This window comes from Microtus pennsylvanicus, chromosome 1 (assembly GCF_037038515.1).
Source record: "Microtus pennsylvanicus isolate mMicPen1 chromosome 1, mMicPen1.hap1, whole genome shotgun sequence".
Taxonomy (NCBI): domain Eukaryota; kingdom Metazoa; phylum Chordata; class Mammalia; order Rodentia; family Cricetidae; genus Microtus; species Microtus pennsylvanicus.
Genome location: NC_134579.1, coordinates 57,941,871 through 57,968,651, shown reverse-complemented (window position 1 = coordinate 57,968,651; position 26,781 = coordinate 57,941,871). Strand labels below are relative to the sequence as shown.

The following is a 26,781-nucleotide window of genomic DNA, read 5'->3' as shown; positions in this document are numbered from 1 at the left end:
AAAGAGAAAGGACTAAGGAGGAAAGAACAAGCGATACAGGGCAAGAACAAAAACCACACTGGCCTGCTAAATAGGCATTAGATACCAGAGAGGGAAAAGAGGATGTAGGAGGTGAGGATCCCAGTGGAGACTTAGGTATGATGAGGCCCTAGAGTGGGGATTCAGTATGGAGTCTGTCCGTATGCCTTCCCCAACTCGCAGAAGCCTGCCTCACTCCTTGCAGCTCTTCTGTGTTGGGTTCTCCTGTCTAGGTCTTCCACTGGCTGATTGGATCATAGATGCTGGTCCAGTCCGTTGGAGAGGCTTCACCTGTGGAATCTCAGATTCTAGTCACACCTCTGTCATCCCTTCAAAGTGGGTCTTACCCCATGTGGTCCTTTCCAGTTTCCCATGTACTGCTGGGAGTCTGTGTTAAAGTTCCCCTCTATGTTGGTTCCATCAAGTTTGCAGCTCCTGGAATGCTGCATGGTCCTGATTCAAGGTCTGTTTGTTTGTTTTTCTCCCCTGCTGCCTGATAGTATTCTGCTAGCTAGAACTGAGTGTGTAGTCACCTGGTACCTGCTCTGAACTTCCTGAGTGTGATTTATGAAGGATCTCAGGACGCCAAGATGGCAGGCAGTGAAGTTCTTTGTGGATAATTTAAAGATCTTAATAGGCTTTATTTTCTCATTCTAGCATCACACATCACTGTCCATTTGAGAGCGTAGGCCCCTGCCCCTCGCATCTATCCCAGCCTCCAGGCCTGGTCTGGACTCCAAATCCCAGCAGACCAGGAGCTGATCCCTCCGTGGGGGTGGGGTCAGGACCACTCCCCAGGGTATTTAGGTGATCCCCCAAAATAAGAACATGTGGTCTCCCTTTCCTCCTCCCAGGGGTAGTGTTTTCCCTGCGCCCCGGTTTCCCCTCGGGGCCACCTGAGAGGGCAGATCTCCCATTAAACCTGGATATTTCTTAAATTGGCTTGTTTTGATTTGGCTTGATTGGAAATTTTGTGTCGGCAGGGAGTTTGTGTTAGGAAATATTCCTAACAATCACTCCATTCCGTGAAATAGAATAGGCATCCCTAAGGGCTAAGCAAAAGAGGTTGGTTTCATGGAGAGAGAAAGGCTGGAAAAAAAAAACCCAGAAACTGAAAACGGGGTTGGCCATTGCAATGACATTTTCTTGCAAGACGGAGAGAGAACAGTAGAAAACTAATGCGCTGGGTGATAACAGATTGTTTCATGTAAGATGTATGGTGCCTGCGTTAAGGGAGCCTCCCTGTTGTGCTGATGAACTAGTCTGAGAAGTTTGGATATCCCATTCTCCAAATCTCTTGGAAAGTCAGGTAGCAAGGTGGTTTGGGTTTGGCGGTGTGGGATGTTAGTGTAGGTGACCCTGTTTTGATTTTTCTAGCCGTGGAAAGGAAAACACTTGTAACCCTTCTTGCATGGACCTTCCTTGCTTGTAAAGGGAAACATAAAAGACAATGACCCTGAGGCCTCCAGGTAAATCAAGATTCCTTTTCTGACAGCCCTTGTTTTTGCTTCGTAGTCAGCCACCACCCTTGGCTGTTGTACCTCTGATCTCCCATGCAGCGTGTGTGTGTGTGTGAGTGTGTGTGTGTCTCCTGGGCATTTCCTGTAGATAATCTGATGATGACGGGTAGAATGGCATTGAGCAGGAGAACCACTCTTAGAGATGGGGATGAAGATTTAAGAGGAAGAAGAGAGCATCCTCTGCTTTCTAAATGAAAGAAATGAAAGTGTCCAGCAGGCCACTAGGTATGGTGTCCAGAACTCCAGGGAAAGCTGTGCACTGCAGATAGGTTATTGAATTGATAACTGCACTAGGTTATTGAATTGGTAACAGATTGGATCAATCTGTTAGCATTTGAATCAATGGTCATCCAGAATAAACCCAGGCGTGAGAACAGCCACACGAGCCAGGGCGTCAGCCTGAGGAAGTTCATTCCAGTTAGGCTGGATGCCAAAACTGAGCGACTTTTGGTGGACTGGTCAGATCGGGAGAGGACAGGAAGAGAGAGGACAGGGATGCACTGGTGGGGGCTGCTAACATCTTTTATTGGGAACGCTTCATGAGAGATGGGCTTGAGCAGTGGGGTGGGGAGAGGAGGTGTTTCTGCTCACTAGGGGAATCTAACTGAAATGAAAAGCAGGAGCAGCGGGACCAGTTTGAGACGAGCCGCATTCAGAGAGATAGAACATCCCAAATTGTCTGTTCAATGGAATTATTTCCTCTAATGGGGTTCGTCCGCCCAGTATAAGATCAGATCTATAGATCCAAAGCCGTTTCTTCAGTGTGAGTTCTTCTAAGGTAACAAGGCCTATTTACTGACCTGACTGGTGAGAAATGGCTAAAAAGCTGAATTATTTCTGTGCTCTTCAGTATCATCACAACTAGCCATATGTGACTTGTTAAACTTAAATTAATTAAAATGAAATGAAAAAATTCAATTTCTCTCTCCAGCACTGCAAAACTAATCCGGTTTCTCTTAGTATGGCTCAAGGATTCAAGAGCCATTATTCAAAACCAAATAAGAGTTCTCTCGTCTCAAAGCATTCTTCTGGGGAAATAATGCAGCGTGGAGTCAAGACTGAGGTCTAAGAAAGCTAACGCCTCGATGAAAGGAATAGATAAGAGGCCGCTAGTGAAGCCTGGAGGAATCAGGTTTTGGGTGGAGATGAATGTGTTGAGACCGAGGTCTGAGGAGCTGAGCCTCAGATGACACTGCTCGGGATCATGTCATGGTAGACGGAAGGCTTCTGAACTTGTCTGTGGGTGAGGGGCTTTGCAACTTTGGTACACGGTCATCAGTAGACTCATGGTTGATGGGCAAACTGGTAGATCATCTTGGCAGTTATGTTGAAACTTGGTTAGAAAGAACAGCCTTGAATATAATGACAAAATCCTCCTTGAATGGAGAGGTAGTACTCAATAATTAATGGCTCACAATCAGTGAGATGGGTTAGATAGGTTAGATAGTATAGATCCTCTAAGTGGAGAGGGGCTGCTCAAAGTCCCTGTTGATGGAGCCAGCAGCATCTGGGGGCCACATGGAGTCATTTGCGTAGATCCAGATTTCATGGAAAGAAAGGGTATATTTATTGAAGAGATTCATCAATAGTGGAGTCTAGTACAATGGAACAGGGCTTCCAGCAAGCCTAGAAAAGCTTTAGAAAAAAGACCTTGAGCGTAGTAACTGTCGTGACACGAGGGAGAGATGATTAAAACACGACCTGAGTCTGGGGTAACAATCAGGGAACGCTGTCGTTCTGGTGGGGTCACAGACTCAGAGTTCTCAGACCGTGAGCTCCGTGTGGCATTCAGATGGTTTCCTTTAGTTTTCGCGGTCTCTATTTCCTGGTTGGGGGAGTATATGGCTGAATCCCTATGTGCCTTGCTCCTGACATCATCATAGCAATCGGTCACAAGTAAATCCAAACCATTTCTGTTGCCCAAGTGGTAGAGGAGGGAGGGATTGTCAGTGATTTCCACCAATGGAATCCCAGGGAGTTCACTGACTTAGTGGCCCCAAGCTCTGGGGACCACAGCAGGGGAGGCCTGAAGCCACTGGGGAAAAAACAGACCTGGTGTCAAATCTTCCCCATTTGGTCACAGTTAAGAGGATGTTCTTCCTGGTTCAGAGTGACATCAAGAAAACCAGAGTCTGGTGGTGAGCTCAAGCATGTAGACAGTGAATTACTTTCAGTTCCACTGAGGCTACAGAGCGATTCTACCCCACGGGGAGGAGAAGGGGTTTGGAGAGGGTGGAAATGAGTGTGTTCAGGTCTGCATCTCTGATTTCCTCCATTTCCCAAATAGGAGTTTTTGGTAAGAACGCAGACTCTGATTCAGATCCTGGGTGGAACCAGAGAGTCTAAGTTTCTGACCAGCCCCCAGATGAGGCCAATGTCTTTGGTCTACTTTGTATTTGTAAGTAAAGAGGAAACGGAGCTGAGGAGGAAGTCTCAGTTATCTTCTGGAGAAGAGGACAGTGTCGGAGAAGTCGCACTTGTCTGTTAGTAGAGAGGGCACGTAGAAAGCAAAGTCGGGGCCAGGCGGTGGCCGCAGAACATGCCTTTAATCCTGACTGCTTTTTAATCCCGCATGCTTTTAATCCTGCACGTTGGGAGGCACAGGCAGACAGATCTCTGAGTTCAAGGCCAGCCTGGTCTGTAGAGCTAGTTCCAGGACATCTGGGACTACACAGGGAAACACTGTCTTGAAAAAGGAAGGAAGGAAGGAAGGAACTGTGAGTTTTCATAGAGGACAAGAAAGCCTGTGTGTAAGGAAGATATAAGAAACTCAGGGTGAATTCACTTCCAGCTGGAGAAAATGCGGTTGATAGCTGAACAATAATGCCACCCCACCCTATAGCTGGTCGACGTTTCAGCTGCCTGCTTGGTTTCTCTATCATCTGCCTGGAACCACATGACAGAGTAGACCCACACCAGAATGGGTTCTGCCCACACCAACCCTCGCAGCACTATGAACATTTACAGTAGGTGGCACTCTTGCCTCGTGCTTGAGAAATTAACAAAGGTGTGACAGAAGGGCGGATGGAGTAAACTGTCCTCAGGGCCCAGTTTCACTGGTGTGGGAACTCAGGGATTCCCCTCTGCCTCCAACCCATACATGCATGTTTATGTCACTGGTGCCTGGAGCATCCCCTGAGACCTCTCGCAACCTCTCCATCCTAGGTTCTCACGGTGGTCTGCAGGCAGTTCAGTTTTGCCAAGTGCTACCTGTCTATTTATGTTCTATATAGAGAGGCCCACGGATCAGGTCAATTTAACTTGCCCTGCATCACCGACACTCGAATGGGATCCCGCCCATCCCTGCCTGGAATCCTGAAAGATGAATGGCTCTTAATGTCTTTATGCAGAATCTTCTCCAGTCTGCTCCCCGTGGCAGCTCCCAAGTTCACGGGGACCAATAAGAGCACCCTCGCCTCACCCTTCACCTCTCAGCTACCTCTGTTTGCTTTTTCCTTGCTGAGTCCCAAGTAGCTTTGCAGCCCAGAAAAGCGTCCTACAAGCTGGCTGATGCCAGCATGTCCTTTCTCCGAACTTTTCCAGCATGTTCCGTTTAGGTTATAAAAGTTTCCAGAGGCAATGCTGCCTGGGAGTAGCAAGTCGGTTTCTCTGGGGTTTCTCCCATGTGACACACCTCCTCATCTTCCCGCTTAGAGTTCACTCCCGACATTCTACTCACATCTTTAAGTGCTCTGACCACCACAACCTCTCAAGAGTCACTATATCTATATTTATATCTATATGTGTGTATATATTACAGTAGCAAACCAAAGCGTAGGAGAATAGCACGGGACAGGAATGGTTTAGGGGGATGGCTTAGCAGCTATGGAAGCCTGTGACAACCACAGTAGTCACGGTCAATATTCTGGTTTAGAAATCCACAGAGTGATAGTGCCGGAGAGAATCCTAGACTTTACTTCAGACCGCCTCCTTAATCAGGAGAGAGAACTCGGACTCACAAAGGCCACAGTCTGCACACTGGACCAGTGGAACGAGAGCAAGGGTCGAACCCAGATGCCCAGCATGGATGCCCAGTTCTAGATGCTAACATCCATCTGTCCAGTACCATCGCTGGCAGGAAAGCTGGAGGCTGGATGCTGCATGGGGAGAATGGAATTTCTTCCTTCTTGTTTCTCCTTCCCTAATTCTCGGTTTCTCTATTTTAGATGCCGTTGCCATGAAGAAGCAAGCTTATTTCAATAGGACTGCGTACCTGCCGTGCCATCCTACAAAGGCCCAGAATATGAGCCTGAGTGAGCTGATAGTATTTTGGCAGGACCAGAAAAAGTCTGTTCTGTATGAGCACTATTTTGGCAGAGAAAAGCTTGATAACGTGAATGCCAAGTACCTGAACCGCACAAGCTTTGATGGAGAAAACTGGACTCTAGGACTCCACAATGTTCAGATCAAGGACATGGGCTTGTATGATTGCTTTATACAAAAAAAGACACCCAAAGGATTAGTCATCCTCCAGCAGACATACACGGAACTGTCAGTGGTCGGTATGTGTCAGTATTGTGTTCAGATGGTTGGTCTGCTCGCTGAGACTGTAAATGAGCAGAGACACTGAGACCAGGGATCTGACGGGTCAAGGGCAGAAGAGAGCCATTTCTAGGAAGTCCATCTTAGAGACGGTGGGGTCCGAGAATGGGAAGCAGAAAGCCCTTTCTCTTTGATGGTTTGCTTCTTGGGGATCAGTGAGGATTCTCTCTAGAAAAAATAAAGCTAGCTGAACAAAAGCGACACAGCCAGAGGAAAACAGTGGATGCTGTGGCCATTGCATCCACTTTCTCCTTTAGTCTGAGATTTTCTCACCCACAAAACCTGATCTGGGGGCTGAGGGATCACTTGGTCTATAAGATGCCTGTCGTACAAGCATGACAACCCGAGTTTGGATTCCCAGAATTCATGGAAAAGGCCAAGCACAGTGGCACATGCCTCTAACCTCAACACATGGAGGTAGGGAATGGAGTGCCAAGACAAAAGGCTCCCTGGTTCTGCTAGGACGGCCAACCTAATAGGATCCATGAGCGTCAGGTTCCGTGGAAGACTGTCTTACAACATAAGAAAGAGGGAGAGTGATTGAGGAAAGATGTCTGATGTCCACCACCACATGTGTATAAAGCACACACATGCATGCATGCACGCACACACATGCACACACGCACGCACACACATGCACACACGCATGTGCACACACACACATGCACACAGACTGTGGTCTTTAACTCCTACCAAGGGTGGCAGCCAACTGATGTGGGCTTTCCCTTCAACTTTTCATAGATTATTTGAGTTATGTCTGCCCAGCAGACAGAAGGAAAACTAAAGAGAACCCACAAACCAACAAGTCAGCTTCTCTGTTTCACCAGGCTTAGGATTGCCTGCATCTCACTACAGGGAAACGAATCTATCATTTGAGTGCGTTATATTGTTTTATTTTTGTAGATTCTGTAGAGATGTTTGTAACCACCACAGTAGATTCAGGACACTTCCCCCCACTGAAAAATTCCTTCAGGAAGTTCCTTTTGGAGCCATTCTCTTCATCCATAGCTTTTGTTTGGGTCGTAGAGTTTTGTCGTTTTGAGACTACCATACACCCGGAGCTGAACATGTGTATTTAACCTTTAAGGCTGACCTCCTTTATTCAGATGTTTTGTGTTTCACCTGAGGGTTTCAGAAATTTGGGAGCACTTTTTTTTTTTAATTGGTGAAGTATGTTATGCCGTTTACTATCCAGTCACTGAAAGACACTGGGCAGTTTCCAGTTTGAAGCTGTTACAGATCGAGCCACTGCAAACATTGAAGGGCCGGCTTCTGTGTGGACCTAAGTTGTGTTTCTCTGGGGTTTCAGTTAACTAAGCACTAGGTCAGTGTATAGCAGTCACCTTTGGGGAGACAGGGTGTTTTAGGTGGGGCACAGACAAGCTCTGAAAACCAGCTGTCTATTTGTTATAATGTGTATTACTGCTACAACTTAATCCATGACTGCAAAGGTATTGTTGATGATGCTAGACAGAATCTGGTAACCCTCAGCAAGCCTTGGCAGGATGTGCAAGGAGCTTATCAATATTGCAAAATGCAAAGAAGATGGCATGCTAATGACTTCCATTTTAGAACCAATACAGTGCATTAACTTTTTGGTTATGAGTCTAGCCTTTAACAGCTGAGCCATCTCTCCAGTCCCATACTGAATTATCCAATTAGTGTGTAGAATCTGCAAACACCCTAAGTGAGAACAACAAGGATTTGGCTGGCTAAAGGCACAGTTTTCAGGTCCAAGATCTATGTCCCAGTCCACTTCAGCCCAAAGTACACAAGAGAAAACAAAGGTGAGAGTGGATTGAATTTGCCCCCAGATGGATGAATTCTTATAGAACAGTAGTTCTCAATCTTCCTAATGCTGCGACCTTTTAATACAGTTCCTCATGATATGGTGACCTCCAACCATAAAATTATTTGCTGCTTGATAACTGTGGTTTTTCTACTGTTGTAAATCATAATATAAGTGTCTGACGTGCAGGATATCAGATATGCAGTCCCCAAAGGGGGTTCACATCCTACAGGCTGAGAACCGCTGTTATAACGCATGATGATGATACCACAGCAATCACGTCAAAAACCAATAGTCTGAGTTTGTAAACACAAAGGCCCCACTTCTTATTCTTATTCTTAGGTTCTTAAAGATGGGACCCAAGGCATGCAGGGACCGTAAACTCTGTGAGTTCCTGGTGGAATCTCAGTTCCTTCCCTGGGTGGAAAGTTGAGATGCTTCCCCATGGCAATAGAGGCCCTGTAGTCTGAGCGGACTGCCACTCAGACTCCACTTCCTTTAATAGGGCTTCACTAGAGACCTTGCGAGATCATTTTAGCTAGCCTGTCTCTCAGAGAGTACTCTCTTGACTGGGATAAGGAGTTAAGTGTGTTTCTTGAAAGACAAATGTAGGCTTATCAGGTAGCCATCACTGTAGGCTGAAGCCCACGCCTTGAGAGCACCAAGTGAGCCCCAATTAAGGAATTTGCTGTTAGTTATTTGCCGTTCCTTTGTAAATACATCTGCATTTAGACTGACTGTTTCCATCTCTATTCTGCCTCCAGCTAACTTCAGTGAACCTAAAATCGAGGTTCAGTATAAAGACAGGAATTCTGGCATAAATTTGACCTGCTCATCTGAACAAGGTTTTCCAAAACCTACAAAGATGTATGTTTGGATCATTAATTCGACTAATTCAACTAACGAGTACAGTGATGAGATGCTGATATCACAAGACAACGTCACAGAACTGTTCAGCGTTTCCATTAACCTCTCCATCCCATTCCCTGACGATGTGTGGAGTGTGACCGCCGTGTGTGTTCTGGAAACCGAGTCAATGACGACTTCCTCCACACCTCAAGATATAGGTAAGGCTGCTTCCCAAGACGACTTATTTCATGGGGAGTTAGGTGGAAAACATTTTAGCCCAACCTCTCAATGTTCACCGCTTGCAGGAAAACCTTCCGGCAGGCCACTAGAAAGGACTCAAATAGAAGGCTTCTGCTACCCCTGCATGATCCTCGGCCCACGAGTCTATGAATCTGGGCTTAGCCCTGAAAATGACCCAGACTTTGGAGTTATTCTTGAATGAGATATTGTAGTCAGAAAATAGAAGATATCCCCTAACAAGAAGCCTTCGATTGAATAAAATGCACACATACATGCACACACACACATGCGCATACACACATGCGCATACACACATGCGCGCACACACATACGCGCACACACACATGCGCACACACACATGTGCGCACACACATGCGCACACACACATGCACGCACGCACGCACGCACACACACACACACATACATACTATGTTAAACCTGCTTCCCAACAGTACTTACTGTGCATATGGAATCATTCTAGGCGTTGTCCAGTATAAGACTGGAAACACAAAGATGGAAGATACCTTCTAGTTCTTAAGATACTTCCAAGAAAATAAGAACTCAATGGCATACATACATGATAAACTGAATTTTTAAAGATGAAATTCAAGTCTAAATTATAGTTTGTAGAAACAATTGCCTAAATTTAAAACAAGCTGATGATCAGCTCTGAGAGCCTTCGGAGGCGGGCAAGATCTCTGGAAGTCAGATAAGCCTTCTGAAGGCACTAGAGCCTTACCACACTGCAAAATGGATTACTGGGCTCGGTAAATACAATGGAAAAGGGGACGGGGTTCTAAATAAAAGACCCTCCGATTTGCAGTGACTTTCTGCACAGAAATATCATGAGGCAGCAAGTGTTCTCCGCTGATGAGAGGACCACAGTGAATCAGTTGTATCCAATAAGAAGCAGGAAGTATTTTTAAGACAGACTTAGTGAAGGAGAGTTTGTAGCATCTTCTTGGTATGTTTCTGGCTTCCATGCTGATGGAACAATAACAAAAATAAAAGGTTGAAACTCAGTCCCAGCTTTGTCCTGTTGAGAACTAATCTATGCCTGTACCCCACTTATGAGAAGCAACCATTCCTTCTAGAATGAAGGCACCTTGTACCCACTTGACCTCCATCATTGTTTATTTTGAGCCTGATCCCATCCCCCAGTGATCTGCCTTTTGTTTCTATAGTCCCTTCTCCAGCCCTCTCCAGCCCTCTGATTTGCCCCTTGTGGCGCCATCCCTCCATCCATTTCTTTCTGCATTCCCTGGCTTTGCCTCCTCCTTTCTCCTTGTGCCTCCCTCAGTAGCTTGGCCTATGCACATACTCCTAGAAGCATCCCCGTGACTAGTGCCCACAGCCAGGTTTACAACTAAACCCACACTGCCTTTCCTGGTAACTGATTTCCTTTTACTCAGATGTCTCTCTCAGTCACTGAAACGGCCACCTAGCTGTCCCATTTGCTTCTACTGCAGTATAGATGACCATATAGATGACCTAAGTAGTGCCTGAAGCTCAGCACTTTTGTGTGGACACTAACATCATACCCCACCCCCTCACCCCCTTGTCCACAAATGAGCAGGGATGGATCAGCACCATACACGCATCATGGCTCACCTCTACTTGGCAACTGTATAGAACTTCCCCAGATACCACCTTCAGAAACCCTTCTGCTCTGGCTACCTCAGCAAAAGGGTCCCCAACCTATGCTTTACTCAGAGATAGGTTACCCACTGAATCTGAGTATCAAAAGGTGGAAGTCTTCCAATAAGAAGCATAATCCTCCTTTATTGGAAATTCCATACAGGTTCGAGTGAGACAAACGGGGACACACTCAGAAGGTATTAAATATGATCCATGGTGCCAATAATTCTTCATTTCATTATTCTAGGAACAGAATGAGTGCCTACAAATCGCAGCTAAACTATGGGAGATCTTCCTCAGTTTTCCTAGAATTTAGGATTAAACAAAAGAACTGTTTCTGTAAATGTCTATAACGTGAGCCACTCAACCTTCCATCAACTTCCCGGACTGCAGTTAGGCATTCCTATTCTAGGAAGTAATTCCTGGCCTTCAGGGATCTGATTTTCCAGAGAATGAGGAAATTTCAAAGGCTTTCTAACTCAGGAGGCATGCCAAAAGGCAGGCTGATGAATCTCCGGGCCACCTCAGTGGAAATAATAATCAAACACTTTGAAGTAGCTGCCCATGAGAAGGTTGTTCAATTTGCCCAAATGAGAGGTGATCTAGAGACTGACTTCAAGATGATGGTGGATGGAGGGACCACTACCAGGGGACTTTCTAAGCCTCCTGTTGTTAATTTCAGTTTCTTAAGACCCTAAAACTCAAAGAAATGGTGGAAAGGAAGGAAGGAAGGAAGGAAGGAAGGAAGGAAGGAAGGAAGGAAGGAGTTTCTTACTGACTGAAAACTTGTGGTCATTTCTAGTTCTTCCAAGGTCAGAATCCAATCAAGACGAAAGGAAATCCTGGATTGCAGCTGTTGTCACTGGTCTGATCATCTTCATACTTGTGCTAGTCTACCTGAGAAATAGATACAAGAGGAAGCAGGAACGGCCTGGCATCTCTTAGAAAGGTGACGAGTGTCTCTGTCCTGTCTGAAGAGAATCAGTTACAGTTTGTTTGTAATGAACATACAAGATGAGGAGGTAGCTCGGCCGTGCACTGTTACATAGCATATATAAGCCAAGCCAGTCTCCGATACTGAAAAAAGTGTTTTAAAATGAGACTATGAAACAGTGGGTTTCATTGTGATGCTCGCACGTGTGTATCCTGTACTTTGCATACATTCAACTCCCCATTGTCATTTCTTGCCCCCACCTCACACCAATGACCCTCTTTCTTTCTGACAATCTTCCTCTTTTCAGGAGATAGATGACTGGTAGATTACACATGAGAGAAAACATATTATAGTTGCTTTTTCTGAGTCTGGCTTGTTTTGTTTAACATGATGGTGTCATTTCCTTTAAAATGACATCATTTTGTTCTTAACAATGGTTTAATAAAACTTTATAGTACATATATATTTATGCATGTATATAACTAATGTTTTTTTTGCTCTTTTTTCTGTTGATGGTTCTATATTTTGACTACTGTGAATAGTGACATAATAAATGTGGTTTGTGTGCCAATATCTTTGTGGTGTGCAGACTTAGAATTATTTGGTTATACACACCAGGATAGTATAAATGTGTCACATGGGAGTTCTATTTTTAGTCTTTTGAGAACTTCCATGGCAGTGGCCACGCTAATTTGCATTTTCAGTGTATAAACCTTTTCCCTTGCATTCTTTCTGTCATTTGTTTTCCTGATGACAACCATCCTTAACTGAGGTGCCATGGAATCTCATTGTCGTTTTGAATTATATTTCCTTAATGACTAAGGATGTTGTAGTGTGTGTGTGTGTGTGTGTGTATGTGTGTGTGTGTGTGTGCTTTATTGATAGGGTTCTTTGAGGGTTTCTTTTATATTATATTTTTAAGTTTTTATTTATTTTTGAAAATCTCCTATGTGCACAAAAGACAATATTTCTTGATCTTATCCATTCCTTACTTCCTAACTCAGTTCTCCTAGAACTCTTCCCATTCTTCTCCTTCAAAGTCTGTCCTTATATAATTTATTCACTTATTAACCCACTGAGTCCAATTAGAGGTGCCCACATACACATAGGCATGGGGTCATCCACTGGTGCACAGACAATGTCCACTGCCTCACTCCTAAAAGTAAGTAACTCTCCCTTCAAGCCATCAGCTGCCAATAACTTCTCAAGTCAGGGTGGAGCCTCACAAGCCCCTCCCCCGTTGATGATGGAAATGTGACTGGTTTGATCACCACAGCTGCTGTGAGCTCACACTGCAAAGCCATGTTGTGTCCAGAGGACAGCATCTCACAGCCCTGCTTCCCATCCTTTGGCTCTTACATTCTTTCTGTCCCATCTTCTGTGAAGTCCCCTGAGCTTGGGGGGTTAGATGTAGATGTCTCATTGATTGCTTGACATTCAAAGTCACCTATTCTCAGCACTTTAAACAACAATGTGCCTCTGCCTTAACCACCACCCACTGCAATAAGAAACTTCCCTAGCCAAAGTTGGGAGCAGCATAAATCTGTGGATAGAAATATAACTATTTAGAAGGCAGTTTGATAACGGAACCGTTTAAAAGAACAACATCAGTAGACTCTCCCCTAAGCCCCGTGACCCCCTTCATCCTGTGTACAGCCCTAAGTATGCATTTCCTCCTGCAGAGCAGACCTCAAATCCAATCAAGACCAAGAAGAGTCTTGCCACAGTGTTTACTAGTGGGCATATTTGGTCTGGAAAGCATGTAGGGAGCAGCACTAGACAAGACCATTGATGACGTTTTTCCCCCCAGCACCTTCTGGTAGGCACTATGAAGGCCATTTGTCAGGGAGAAAGTTTCCTGGGCAGTTCAAGATTGTTGTCTCAGTGTCTTGCAACTCAAGTATGTGGTGTTGTCAGCAACAGAGTCTTTACTCATGCTGATGAGCAGCTATGAGCAACAGCAAGAGCCTGGACTGTTTAGGGTGCTCCTAATTTCTTTATTTCATTCAGCTTTGGGGGCTTGTTTCTCCTCTGTGAGGTGTCTGAACATGGCTAGAATTATTGGAAGTTCTTTCAGGCTGTTTTCATTAAAGGCATACTTATGTGGGGGATTAGCCATTCATGCATGAGATGTATTCCCTTGTTTTTGGGGGTTGCTTTTTATTCTGCACCAGGACTTAACAAATTTGAAGTCATTTATTGGTTTACACCTCCTTCCTTTTCTCCCCTCACCCCCTTTTTCTTTTTTGTTTGTTGGCTTTTTTTTTTGTTCTGGTCATCTTTCTCTTTCAGTGGAGGTGTTTGCAATGTTCAGCGGAAGCCAGGGCTCCCTCCCTGGTTCATGTGGCTGTGAAGCCTGTGTTCCTGGAGGAAAATAACGGGGTTCTTTGTGTATTTTAGGTATGAATTTTCTGTTACATGTGCAGTTGGCACAATTTTCTCCCATTAAGTAGGCCGTCTCCCCACTCTGCTGTCTGCTTCGCTGTCCAGCAGTCTTTTCGTTCTGTGGGGTTCCACTTCTCAAGCCAGACTATCATTTCCTGAGCTAAAGGGTCCTTTTTAAAAAGTCCTTGTCTGGCCCTTATCTTGAGTATTTGCCCTACATTTTCCTCCAAAGTATTTGTCTTAATTAAGTCCTTCACCCATTGTCAGTAGATTTTCTTTACAAGGTGAAAAGCAGAGATCTAGTTGTGGTCATCTCTCTGTGGATATCTACCTCTCTGGGCACCATTTATTCTCTTTTTCTCTAATATATGTTTTTGGCACCTTTGTAAAAATTTTAGATGCCTATAGCTGCATCTACAGGGCTAATTTCTCGGTCCTCTTTTCTATCCCGTTGGTCTATATGCCTATATATGCAGGTCGTGCCTGCATCATTCTGTTTCTGTAACTGTGGCTTAGATAGTATAATTTGAGATCAGACATTGTAGTATGGTTCAGCTATTGGGGGTCTTTTTTGCTTCTATATCAATTTGATGATTTTTTTCTATTTGTATGTAGAATATCATTGGAATTTTAGTGAGACTGAATTGAATGTGTATAGTGCTTTTGGTAATATATCAATTTTTCATCACAATTTTTTGGTCACCTCTCAGCATAGAAAATCTTTCCTTCCTTAAATATCTTATGTATAATAAAATATATCTTTTTGTCTTCAATTCTTTAAACTTCTTGTTTTAGAGGTCCTTCACCCTCTGAGTTAGACTTATTCCTAGGCTTGTTGTTGTTTGGTTTGTTTTTTTGCTATTGCCAATTGAACTCAATATGTAGACCAGGCTGACCTCAAACTCACAGAGATCTCCTTGCCTCTGCCTCCCAAGTCCTGGGATTAAGGATGTGCACCACCACAACCCTGCAAGACAGTGACTCTTTGTTGCTTTTCCACCATGCACTCTAGGTTAGCTGGTCCATGAGCCTCTGGGGATGCTCCTGGCTCCAGCTCACATCACCCCACAGAAGCATCAGGGCTGCAGATGCTCCTGCTGCACATCTGTGCTTTACACGGCTTGTAGAAATTTGAACTCAGGCCCTGGTGCTTGCACAGCAAACACTTTGCACACCGAGCTGTCTCCCCAGCTCTGGTGCCATTCCTTATGCCTTATCTACCTTGTCTATTATACGGCTTTTTATATTCTAGGATTTTTTAAATTTAATTTATTGGATTTTCATTTCCAGCATTTGTATTCATTTTTTCTTCAAAATCTGTTTGCTTACTGAATTTCTCATATATGCTGTTGACTTTCTCCTTCACATCCTGGGTTGATTCCATTGCATCATTGTTTATTTGTTTATGCTCTCTTTGAGCTCACTAATCATTTCATAAGGAGACTTTTCAATTATATGCCCAGCCATTGGATGTCTTTGTGTTCACAAGTTAAGAAGTCATGGTCTTTTGGAAGAGTCATGTTACCTTGTTTTTCCCCTTGCTTCCTTGCTATGGTGTAACATCTGTTGGGATCTGTATCACTTCTGATTTTATTTAGGTGTTTGCTTCGTGAGCAGCCTTTCCTCAAAGGCTCAATCTCTAATAGCACTTAGAGAGAGTTAGTCATAGACATAGAAACAATCTCTAGAGTGGAATGATCTGTTTCCTAAGTCTATTTTCACAGTGGAATAACCAACTTGCAGTCAAAACAAAGGACATATGGAGTAAAAAAGTAAAAAGAAAAAAAAAAACATGTTTTCTCCATAAGGCAACCAGAAATATTTGCGACTAGATAAGGAAGTCAAGGATGTTATATGTACATGTAAGACAGGAGTTGGAAGAGGATGTAAAGAAGCTAAATGTGTGTGTAAGATGATCACACTGAACTATGTCATCAAAGGCAGAGGACAGGAGAGGGTAGCACCAAAAGAATGTGACAAAAGTATTGATAGCAAAAAGTTGGGTCGTCAGTTATACAGGACAATGAGTTTGGTCAAAGAAAGGCTCCTTGACATCTCCAGAAGGGAGACATACCGTGGAAAATCAAACCATGTGGATATGTGATGCTCATGAACTTGAGTTCTGTAGTAACTGACCTGGCTTTATGAATTCTTCTGCTATTGATTATGATAAGTAAATTACTACCCTTTTCCAAACTTCTACTTTTTATACTTAAAATTTTATATTATCTTACAAAATATTTATTTATTTTTATTTTATATGTATGAACATTTTTGCTTGCATGTATATATGTGTTCTGCATATCTGCCTCATTCCCTTAAAAGCCAGAAGAGATCCCCTGGAACTAGGGTTACAGGTAGCTGAAAGGTGAGTTTTGGGAACTGAATCAGGGACCTCTGCAAAAGCATCAAGTGCTCTTAACTGCTGAGTCACCAATCGAGAACCTCCATATGTTATCTTATGTGGCAAAAAGTCACATGAGCTGCAGAAATTTACTCACGTAGCTTAGAGAGCTATGCTAGGAGAAGGAGGAGGCATAGGAGGTTTGGGAAAAGCTCAGTCCATCATTATTGGCTTTGAACTTGGGAAAAGAAGGACATGAACCAAGGAATTTGGATCACTTCTAGAGGCTAGAAATGGTCCTCACTTGATAGCCAGTCAACTAAGAACTGAGGAGTTCCGTTTACAGTCTCAAGGGACAGAATTCTGCCAACAGATGCTGGAGCAGTCATGACCATCCTCATTGACAATAGGAATGGATCCCCAAATGGATTTCCTTTACATATGACACTGATCTACTTCTCAGAGGAGACAGCCTTCAAAGTAACTAACTGGACATTGAAAGTTTTGTTCAGTGTTTGCTAATTGTGTCTCAGTTATATATGTATATTTATCCTATTTAGGTCGCTTAAATTAATAGAAAGGAATTACCAAGTCTATACAGTGATTTCTACCCTGCTCGTCTCCCAGATTAATAAGAAAGAAAAGGCAGGTGAATGTATAATTCTGTATTATTGTTTTCATCCTTTCTGAAGTTACCATCTCAGTTTGTCTATTTGAGGATTTGTTTGACTGAAAGAATGTTCATAATAGTGCTCACAATGCCAACAGCTTTTACAGTATGCCTCCCTACAGCTAAGTGAGAAGTGTCTACAACTAAGGGAGAAGTATCTAGGTTCACATAGCCACAATTTTTTTAGACAAGTTCTCTTTAATTCAGGCCTTACTACGCTGGACTTAGAGATCTACCTCTTGAGTCTGAGACTAAAGGCGTGTGTGACCAAACCTAAGGAGTTATAATTTCTCTTGAGTCTGAGACTAAAGGCGTGTGTGACCAAACCTAAGGAGTTATAATTTCTCAAAGGACAAGTGCCTTTTCCCAAGTGATTCGTTTTTCATCAGCATTTAAACAGGAACCTCCACAGCATTTAAAAACTGAAAGTTAGTGATCTCATCCTGTTTCCATTTCAAAATACTGAAGTTACCATCCATTCCAAAAGTACGGGTCACACATTGTGTCTCTTGATCGTCGGCTTTCGCTTTTAAAGCAGGGGCTTTCTTGTAATTGTGCTGACTTTGTCATGGGTATAAAAAGATCATTTGATTATTTCATGTTCTATATTTATCTGGGTTACTATACCCAGCTATAAAACACTATGTTTTTTTTTTTGAAAACTTTGAGCAATAATAAAATCTAATTAGATTTAGAGAGTTTCTGGAAGCCCTAATAAGAAACAGGTCAAATGCTTCGGTTCCTTTGCATTGCTCTAACAAGATACCAAAGGCTGATGCCTCAGAGGAAACTGTTGTCATGGTTTATGGTTTGGAGAGGAAAAGCCCAAGATCAGGCAGCCACATCATGCGGCACCGTGACCTGCAGATTGCGTAGTGTGGTGGGAACAACGTAAGAGCAGCGTGTGTGGGTGCGCTTGTGTGCAAAAGAAAGACCAGAGAAAGGAACAGGCTTCATAACAGCCTGTGTATCCAGTGCCAATCGCTGAGACCCAACTCACTCCCAAGGTACTTTCTAATTCTCCCACGTGTGGCTCCTATGACCAAATTCCCTCCAATAAGGTTACCTACTTGTCCTTATCCCCACATTGTGCTTCCAAGCGCATGACCTTTAGGGGTGATGCCACGTTGAAACCAGGGCATCAAATAAACCAAGAATGCTTAACCTGAGAATAGGCCTGTTCTCAAATACCCAAAGGAGGAGCTGTCTCTACCTGCAAAGACCAGACTCAACATTGTACCCAACATGCATCTCAGCAAGCGAAGATTACAGATGTGAGGAAATAAGAGGAGCCTGTCTAAGCTCTCTTCAGATTGTACAGAAAAAAAAATGACTTCTGCTTCCTCCTAACTGCTTCATGAATTGCTTCCTGCCACAGACAACTGGAAACCAGACAAAATGAGAGTGAAACAATTGTTTCGAGACCTTGGGCATCAGCAACAGAAAGATACAACTGTTACTTAGAACAGCATGTGATTATTCACAGTTCACTATCTGTAGTCAGTGAGCAAGCTCTGAGAAGGAAGGGAGATTCCTGTTACCCCAAACTAGGAAAACAGATCAAGAAAGGAATCCTAAAAGAATCTCATATGAACACTGATTACAAAAATCTTAACAAAATAAGAAATTAAAGTCTAGTAATATATTACGAATATATTACACTGTGATAGAGTAGAACATAGTCTAGGAAAGAGGAGAGTTGAACATTCAAAGCCCCAGAAGTGATAGTCATTAACAAACAGACTAAAAGAAAACCCATGTGGTCACGGCAATGGATATGAAAAAAGCGTTTGACAAAATTAATTAACACCCATTCATAATTTTAAAAGAGAAAGAAAATTTTTTATGAACTAGGAATTCAAGGGGAATATCTGAAAACCACAAAGGAAATCTACCAAATCGTTCTGATCACATCATAGTGATAAAGGGCAAATTGCTTTTCCCCTAAGACTGGGAGGAAGGCAAAGATGCCCATGGTTACGGGTTTTGTTCAGCATTTTGCCAGGAGTCCTAGCCAGTGTGAGAAGAGAAAGGCTTACAGATTGGAAAGGAAGGACAAAAAACTCCATCTTTGAGGCAGATAACATGATTGTGTCTGTAGAAAGCCTTTAAAACTATTAAAAGGCTATTAGAACTAATAAGTAAGAGTAACAAAGTCTTGCAATGCAAGGTCAAAAACAATTGAGGTCAATTATATTCTATATACAACAATAAACAAATACTGAATAAATGTTTAAGTACAGTTTCTAGGATCATCACATAATAATAAGGCGTTGTTGACAATACATTCAACAAGACAAATGCAAGTCCTAAAACTCTAATTTACTATGAACAGAAACTGTAGACACAAATAAATGGAAACATGCACTGTGTCCAAGGATTTGAAGACAAAATGTTGTTGATGCTATTTTCTCCAAATTGAGCAATGGATCAAAGCAATCTCAATCAAATGCCTGGGAAGACTCATCAGTAAAATTCACAGGCTGGCTCCATAGAAATATGTAAGAATGCAGATAATCCACAGCGGGCAAAATGGTTTTGAAAATGTAGATTAGTGGATGTAGGCATGGTGATAAAGCCTTATACTAGCACTCAGGAGGGGGAAGCAGGAGGATTGAGCTTGAGACAACCTGGGCTACATAATAAGAGCCCTATCTCAAAAAAAGACACTTATCAATCTTTCTGCTAAAAAAGTTTAAATCTTGTCCATGGATATACTTCCATGCAGAGATGGCCATTTTTAAATATGCACATACGTAAAAGAGAAGTTTCGGGAAGTGTTCAGGAAGACTCTAGTACAGACTGAGTCACAAAACATATAGCTATCCACCTGGGTAGGGGAAGTAGACAAGATTGCCAGGCAAAAAATCGGGATCTTAAGGGTGGGGTGGGAGGGGGTAAGGGGAGATGGGGAGAGAAAAGTGAGAAGGGTAGGATGGGGAGAACTTGGGGCAACGGGATGATTGGGATAAAGGAAGGTTGGATAGGGGAGAAGAGAAGCACATATCTTAATTAAGGGAGCCATCTTAGGGTGGGAAGAGACTTGGACCTAGAGGGGCTTCCAGGTGCCCAAGGCAAGGTCCCCAGTTAGTTCCTGGAGCAGCTGAAGATAGGGAACCTGAAATGATCCTATCCTATAGCCATACTGATGAATATTTTGCATATCACCATAGAACCTTCATCTGGCGATGGATGGAGATAGAGACAGAGGCCTTCGTACATCTTATGTTTGAAATCTAGCAAAAGAAAACGGTCCTACTGTGAAATCTCACTCAGTCCCTTGTCTTTCTGTTTTGTTTTTCCAGAATAGAGATCTGTGTACCTGAAATCAGAAGCCCAGCATTGTTCAAAATCCAAAACCATCCTCAGATGACCTAAGAACTACACTTGATTAAAGAACACAATTCAACATAGTGTCCATACTTTATCCCTTTTCCTTTCCAAGTTTTTGGACAACCTCTTTGATTTTCCAGAAAACGAGAGACTATAGTTATTAGGGAAGGCGGAGATCTGAGACTCCCTCTGGGTGAAAAAGTTCCCCGTCATTCCAGCTCTGTTTCCTGTGCCAGGAGCAGACACTAATTCTGTCTTGCTTTGTTTGACTTGGCTCACACTCAGGCCCAGTGCACTGAAATGGCTCCGTGCTGGGGAATGACTTTTTGGATCAACGTCTCCCACTGCAGATCAGATTCCTCTCCTAACTTTGCATAGTGCCTTTCTATATGGAACCTCTTGTTGTCGGAATACTGGCTTTTCTCTGTCTTGAATTCTAAAGTGATAGCCCACTTCATCCTGTATCCTTGGATGAGAAAAAACTACCTCTTCAGTAAGAATAGGAATGGTGTATTTGATGACATTGTTTGATGTTTTCATGTTAGTATGTTAAAATAGAAAAGCGTGTCTACTATAGTAGCATAATTACTTTGCTTTAGAAAAAGTCCAGCCACTTATAAAGAACACTCATCCCTCTGTCCAGATCAGTAATAAATACGATGACCAAAGCAGCGCACAGGTAACAGCACAGAATTCACAATGCTGGGAGATCGAGAAAACCAGCAATGGAACCATCCATGGATCCAGGGACCTCTCCTGTCGGAGCTGCTGCTGATATTGGGAGAATCCACCCAATCAGCCAGCATTTAACAAGCTTCTGCAGGCAGCACTGAAGAAAGCAAGATGTACTGTATGCCCTGAGTCCCTCTTGAGAAAGATGGGATGCTGGCGGTGATGGTCTGGGGACAGCTGTGCAAGGCCAAGACAGCAAAACACTCAAAACAAGAGGAAATCAGTAGAGTCCAACCGACAATGCTCATAGAAGGACTGACGATCTCTCCAGCCCTTGGACAAGTCCAGAAGCCAGAGATGGATGGTATGTCGCAATGGATGTGGACAGAAATTGCCTTGGTGGTGAACAGTCTTTTGATGATCCCCATGCTTCATCCAACTGGAGACAGAGTTCGGAAGAAGAGCAATCACTGTGATGAGATGAGGGAGGAAGACTAGGACTCTTTCAAGTCACGGTTTGAATGGAATTAGGAAAAGCAGAAAGCACAACACCCCGAGGGTACCCTAGTCTGCAGATGTCCCAGCAAGCATGTGTTGGCCTTTCAAATAAGGACTAAGAGCAACTGATGCTGAAGACAAGGACAGGAAAACTGTGTATGGGAGAGAAATAGCCTCGTAGAAAAGTGGTAGGACGTGGTGTGTTGATAAGTCACGGAGTAATCACCATCCAAGCTTAAGGAGAACTTTGGGGAGTCCAAGCAATAAAATCTGTTCTTCATGTTTTCCATAAAGGGCCGTGGAGGGCTGTAGACTGTTCTGCTGCTGAGAGGCTCATGCTTGTAATGCTTCCATCCATATGTCTTGCCCCTGCCTGTGCAGGCTCTTAGGACTGACTAGTTACTAACATGTTCTGCACAGAGTAGATTCCAATAAAGTTTTCTGGCTTTTATTCATGTTTACTTTTTTTTAAAACTTCCACATCAGTAGTAGCATTATGGGCTAATGTTTCTACTTACCGTTTACCTCTCTGTGACTAAAAGCCCTGTATCAGGGACCTCTGAGTACCAGCCTCAATGTCCCATCAGGGTTCAGAAAAAGACTCACAGCAAGCACAGAACTTAGAAGGATCTGAGGGCGAAAATGATCTCTCCACTATGTACTTTTCTGCATCAGTTTCTTTATTCTTCTGCTGGTCTCCTCCTGTTCTGTAAAGTTTCCTGTTTATACACACACACGAAACAAAGGCAGTTCCCCGAGCTTGAACATCCCTTTATCTCTGAAGGTCCCAATGTGATCTATATGAAAGACCCTTTCCTGACTGTATGTCCTGCTAAATGGAAGATAGTTGCAGGAAGGTGGCGTCTAATGTTTCTCAGGGAACAGAATGGAGATATGGCTGTGGGAACCAAGGTTTATGGCTACATGGCTAAATTCTCTCATTGGAGGTCTCATGGGGTAGGGAGAGCCATCCAGTAAGCACCAAAGAAGAAGGCGGGCTTTTAAATGTCCCCAGTCCTTGTGGGACAAATAGATCCAGTTATGAAGCAAGTCCCAGTATACATTCTATATACCAGAACTATATAGCTGAATGAAGAGTCATCTGCCTGACCACCCACAGATATCTGTGCCCATAAGATTGAGAAGCAAACATGGGATTACATATGCACATCACATGAGATTACACACTACAGTGCAGGTATTGGGGAGACACCAAGCCGCTTCAGCAAAAGCGATCAACAGCTTTTAGAGTCGATGGTCCTGCAGACCTTGTCTGGACAGGATTAATCCTCCATCAGATAGCCATGTGTCTGCTGGGTTGACGTCTGAACACTAGTTAACATCTGCTTCTCGTGCTCAGACTCCTCCCAAATCCTCTTTTCCTTTCTTCTCTACACATTGTACAAGAGATGAAGCCTGTGTTTGCCTAAACGTATCTCTCCACAATGAGACATCTTTAAAAACTGAGTAAGATTGACTTCCTGAGTCTCAGTAGGGAACCTCAGAATAAGGAAACAACACTTACTTTTTGCCTTGTAACTTTTCATACTGAGAAAATTTTAAACTATGACCCTATGTGCATGTTCAGCAAAAACTTCATGCAAAAAAAGGTTTCCTGAAAACACCCTGATTTTAAAATAATAATATAAAAAATGTATGCCACACAAAAATAATGTGAAAAAAAGCCAACAATATTCCATAACAGGAAAAAGTGTCTGGATTATGTGGGGCAGGGGGAGGGGAGGCAGGGCTGTGTCTTGCTTCCTCATCAGGGGGACACAGGTACTGTAGACAGTCCCAAAACACAGTTATCTGAAGTCTCATTGAAACACACCTTTCAGTGAAAACATCTCTCTTTGTATATTAAATTCTCTAGACCTGTTGTGCTGCAAGTCTGAACGAGATGGGAGGGAGCAGGGAGTAAAAGAAGAGTTGGCGGAGGCCATCAGGAAACCCTACTAGCTAACATTGCCTGTTTGTCATGTGCTCGGTTCTTCCAAGCCTTCTAAATTATGGTTGTACCCAGTCCTCAAGACAACTCTGAGATCCAGGTCGTGGGATAGTGTACCCATTTTGCTCATGAATACATCTAAGCCCAGAGATGTCAGGGTAATTTAGTATCTGTTGTTAACCCTCTCCTGCTTAGTCCCCCACCCCCTGAACACACACTCCCATGTTCTCTTTACTCTGGCTCTAGACGAGGTGGCATTTTGCTTGTCTGGGTTGACAGCGTATCCCACATCCTGTGCGACATAACCTCAGCTCCTGGAGGTGGCCACTCCAGAAATCAGAAGCTGCGGCTACAGAGGCACACGAGGCGATGAGTAAAAGGAGCTTTGGTCACAGGGAAAGTGAAATGTCTTTGCTGTTCCCCACCACTCCCTCTACCCCCACACTTGTGAGTCTGTTGAAATCTGCCCTTCCTCTCCCCCCCTCCCCCCGCCATGCTGAGGTCACTTTCACCATGCAGCGTCCTCCTGTTTCCTAACCTTAGCTTGAAAGCCAAGAGTCATCTTTGATGCCAACCCTCTGACTTCTCCCTCAGAAGCCTCTTCCAAACCTACCCTCCTGCTCACCACCAGGTCAGAAAGGGATTTCTCCAGCAGGGGCCCTTTGTCTACTCGGTCCAAGAGCCATACAACTAATCGGTCTGTCTCTCTCACTGGACTCTAACCAAAATGCCCAAAGGAATGACATCATCCTCTCATTCCTTTCTCACTAGCCAGGCCACTCTGTTCTTACAAGCCTTCCCACTGACACACTCAACCTCCTAAATTGTGTGTGTGTGTGTGCATGGGTTCGTGTGTGTGTGTGCATGCACACATGCATGTGTGTGTTCATGTGTGTGCAAGTATGTGTGCATGTGTGTATGTGTGTGTTCATGCACATATACACCCTTCATTTGGGCAGATTTGGCTTTATAAGACACTCAAAAGAAGACAGAAGTTCTTGCTAAGATGGCTAAGAAAAAACTCAATCTCACATGTGACCTTATAGCAGCTGTGGTGTGGTTACCTGCACAACATTCCAGCATGTATGGGTAGGGTGGGCTGAGGCCCCACCCCTAGTTGAAGAGCTATGGGCAATTGCTGGTTCCCGGAGGAGAGAAAGGGGTTTTTCTTTGTGGGGGTGGCCATTGGTAGATTTTCCAGGTTCCAGTGGATGATTTCCACTCATGTGTATATAGAAAGCATTAATTAGACTTTGTGTATTAAAATAAATGTATAAATAAATAAAATAAAAAAGGCACATGACAACAAAAAAGAAATGGTCGTGTTAATATAATTTCTTTATTCAAACAGATCTGGGTTCAAATCTAAATCACCTTGGATAAATTACTCAACTTGTTCGTCTATAAAATGGAGTAATGGCAAAACGTTTTACATCTTATTGTGTCAATTGTCAGTTCTGTCACACTGTTGGTGCAATAGCTAGCTTCAGTCTGTCCCACTGTTGGTGCAATAGCTAGCTTCAGTCTGTCCCACTGTTGGTGCAATGGCTAGCTTCAGTCTGTCACACTGTTGGTGCAATGGCTAGCTTCAGTCTGTCACACTGTTGGTGCAATGGCTAGCTTCAGTCTGTCACACTGCTGGTGCAATGGCTAGCTTCAGTCTCTCACACTGCTGGTGCAATGGCTAGCTTCAGTCTGTCACACTGCTGGTGCAATGGCTAGCTTCAGTCTCTCACACTGTTGGTGCAATGGCTAGCTTCAGTCTGTCCCACTGTTGGTGCAATGGCTAGCTTTAGTCTGTCACACTGTTGGTGCAATGGCTAGCTTTAGTCTGTCACACTGTTGGTGCAATGGCTAGCTTCAGTCTGTCCCACTGTTGGTGCAATGGCTAGCTTCAGTCTGTCACACTGCTGGTGCAATGGCTAGCTTCAGTCTGTCCCACTGTTGGTGCAATGGCTAGCTTCAGTCTGTCCCACTGTTGGTGCAATAGCTAGCTTCAGTCTGTCACACTGCTGGTGCAATGGCTAGCTTTAGTCTGTCACACTGTTGGTGCAATGGCTAGCTTCAGTCTCTCACACTGCTGGTGCAATGGCTAGCTTCAGTCTCTCACACTGCTGGTGCAATGGCTAGCTTCAGTCTGTCCCACTGTTGGTGCAATGGCTAGCTTCAGTCTGTCCCACTGTTGGTGCAATGGCTAGCTTCAGTCTGTCCCACTGTTGGTGCAATGGCTAGCTTCAGTCTGTCACACTGTTGGTGCAATGGCTAGCTTCAGTCTCTCACACTGCTGGTGCAATGGCTAGCTTCAGTCTGTCACACTGCTGGTGCAATGGCTAGCTTCAGTCTGTCCCACTGTTGGTGCAATGGCTAGCTTCAGTCTGTCCCACTGTTGGTGCAATGGCTAGCTTCAGTCTGTCACACTGCTGGTGCAATGGCTAGCTTCAGTCTGTCCCACTGTTGGTGCAATGGCTAGCTTCAGTCTGTCCCACTGTTGGTGCAATGGCTAGCTTCAGTCTCTCACACTGTTGGTGCAATGACTAGCTTTAGTCTGTCACACTGTTGGTGCAATGGCTAGCTTCAGTCTCTCACACTGCTGGTGCAATGGCTAGCTTCAGTCTGTCCCACTGTTGGTGCAATGGCTAGCTTCAGTCTCTCACACTGTTGGTGCAATGGCTAGCTTCAGTCTCTCACACTGCTGGTGCAATAGCTAGCTTCAGTCTCTCACACTGTTGGTGCAATGGCTAGCTTCAGTCTGTCCCACTGTTGGTGCAATAGCTAGCTTCAGTCTGTCACACTGCTGGTGCAATGGCTAGCTTCAGTCTCTCACACTGTTGGTGCAATAGCTAGCTTCAGTCTGTCACACTGTTGGTGCAATGGCTAGCTTCAGTCTGTCCCACTGTTGGTGCAATGGCTAGCTTCAGTCTGTCACACTGTTGGTGCAATAGCTAGCTTCAGTCTGTCACACTGCTGGTGCAATGGCTAGCTTCAGTCTGTCCCACTGTTGGCGCAATGGCTAGCTTCAGTCTGTCACACTGCTGGTGCAATGGCTAGCTTCAGTCTGTCCCACTGTTGGTGCAATGGCTAGCTTCAGTCTGTCCCACTGTTGGTGCAATGGCTAGCTTCAGTCTCTCACACTGTTGGTGCAATGACTAGCTTTAGTCTGTCACACTGGTGGTGCAATGGCTAGCTTCAGTCTCTCACACTGCTGGTGCAATGGCTAGCTTCAGTCTGTCCCACTGTTGGTGCAATGGCTAGCTTCAGTCTGTCACACTGCTGGTGCAATGGCTAGCTTCAGTCTGTCACACTGCTGGTGCAATGGCTAGCTTCAGTCTCTCACACTGTTGGTGCAATGGCTAGCTTCAGTCTGTCACACTGTTGGTGCAATGGCTAGCTTCAGTCTG

The 26,781-nt window shown here is 44.1% G+C and overlaps 1 protein-coding gene across 2 annotated transcripts in view; it reads left to right on the top strand.

The window, feature by feature from the left end:
- Cd86 (CD86 molecule) overlaps positions 1–21,883 on the top strand; it is a 61,640-nt gene extending 39,757 nt beyond the window's left edge. For both annotated transcript variants that reach the window (XM_075964854.1, XM_075964843.1), the window contains exons 3-6: positions 5,705–6,040; positions 8,634–8,936; positions 11,399–11,545; positions 20,235–21,883. In XM_075964854.1, the coding sequence (XP_075820969.1) occupies positions 5,705–6,040; positions 8,634–8,936; positions 11,399–11,541 (782 nt within the window). In that variant the 3' untranslated portion in view covers positions 11,542–11,545; positions 20,235–21,883. The remainder of the gene's footprint in view (positions 1–5,704; positions 6,041–8,633; positions 8,937–11,398; positions 11,546–20,234) is intronic.
- The last annotated feature ends 4,898 nt before the right edge of the window (positions 21,884–26,781 follow it).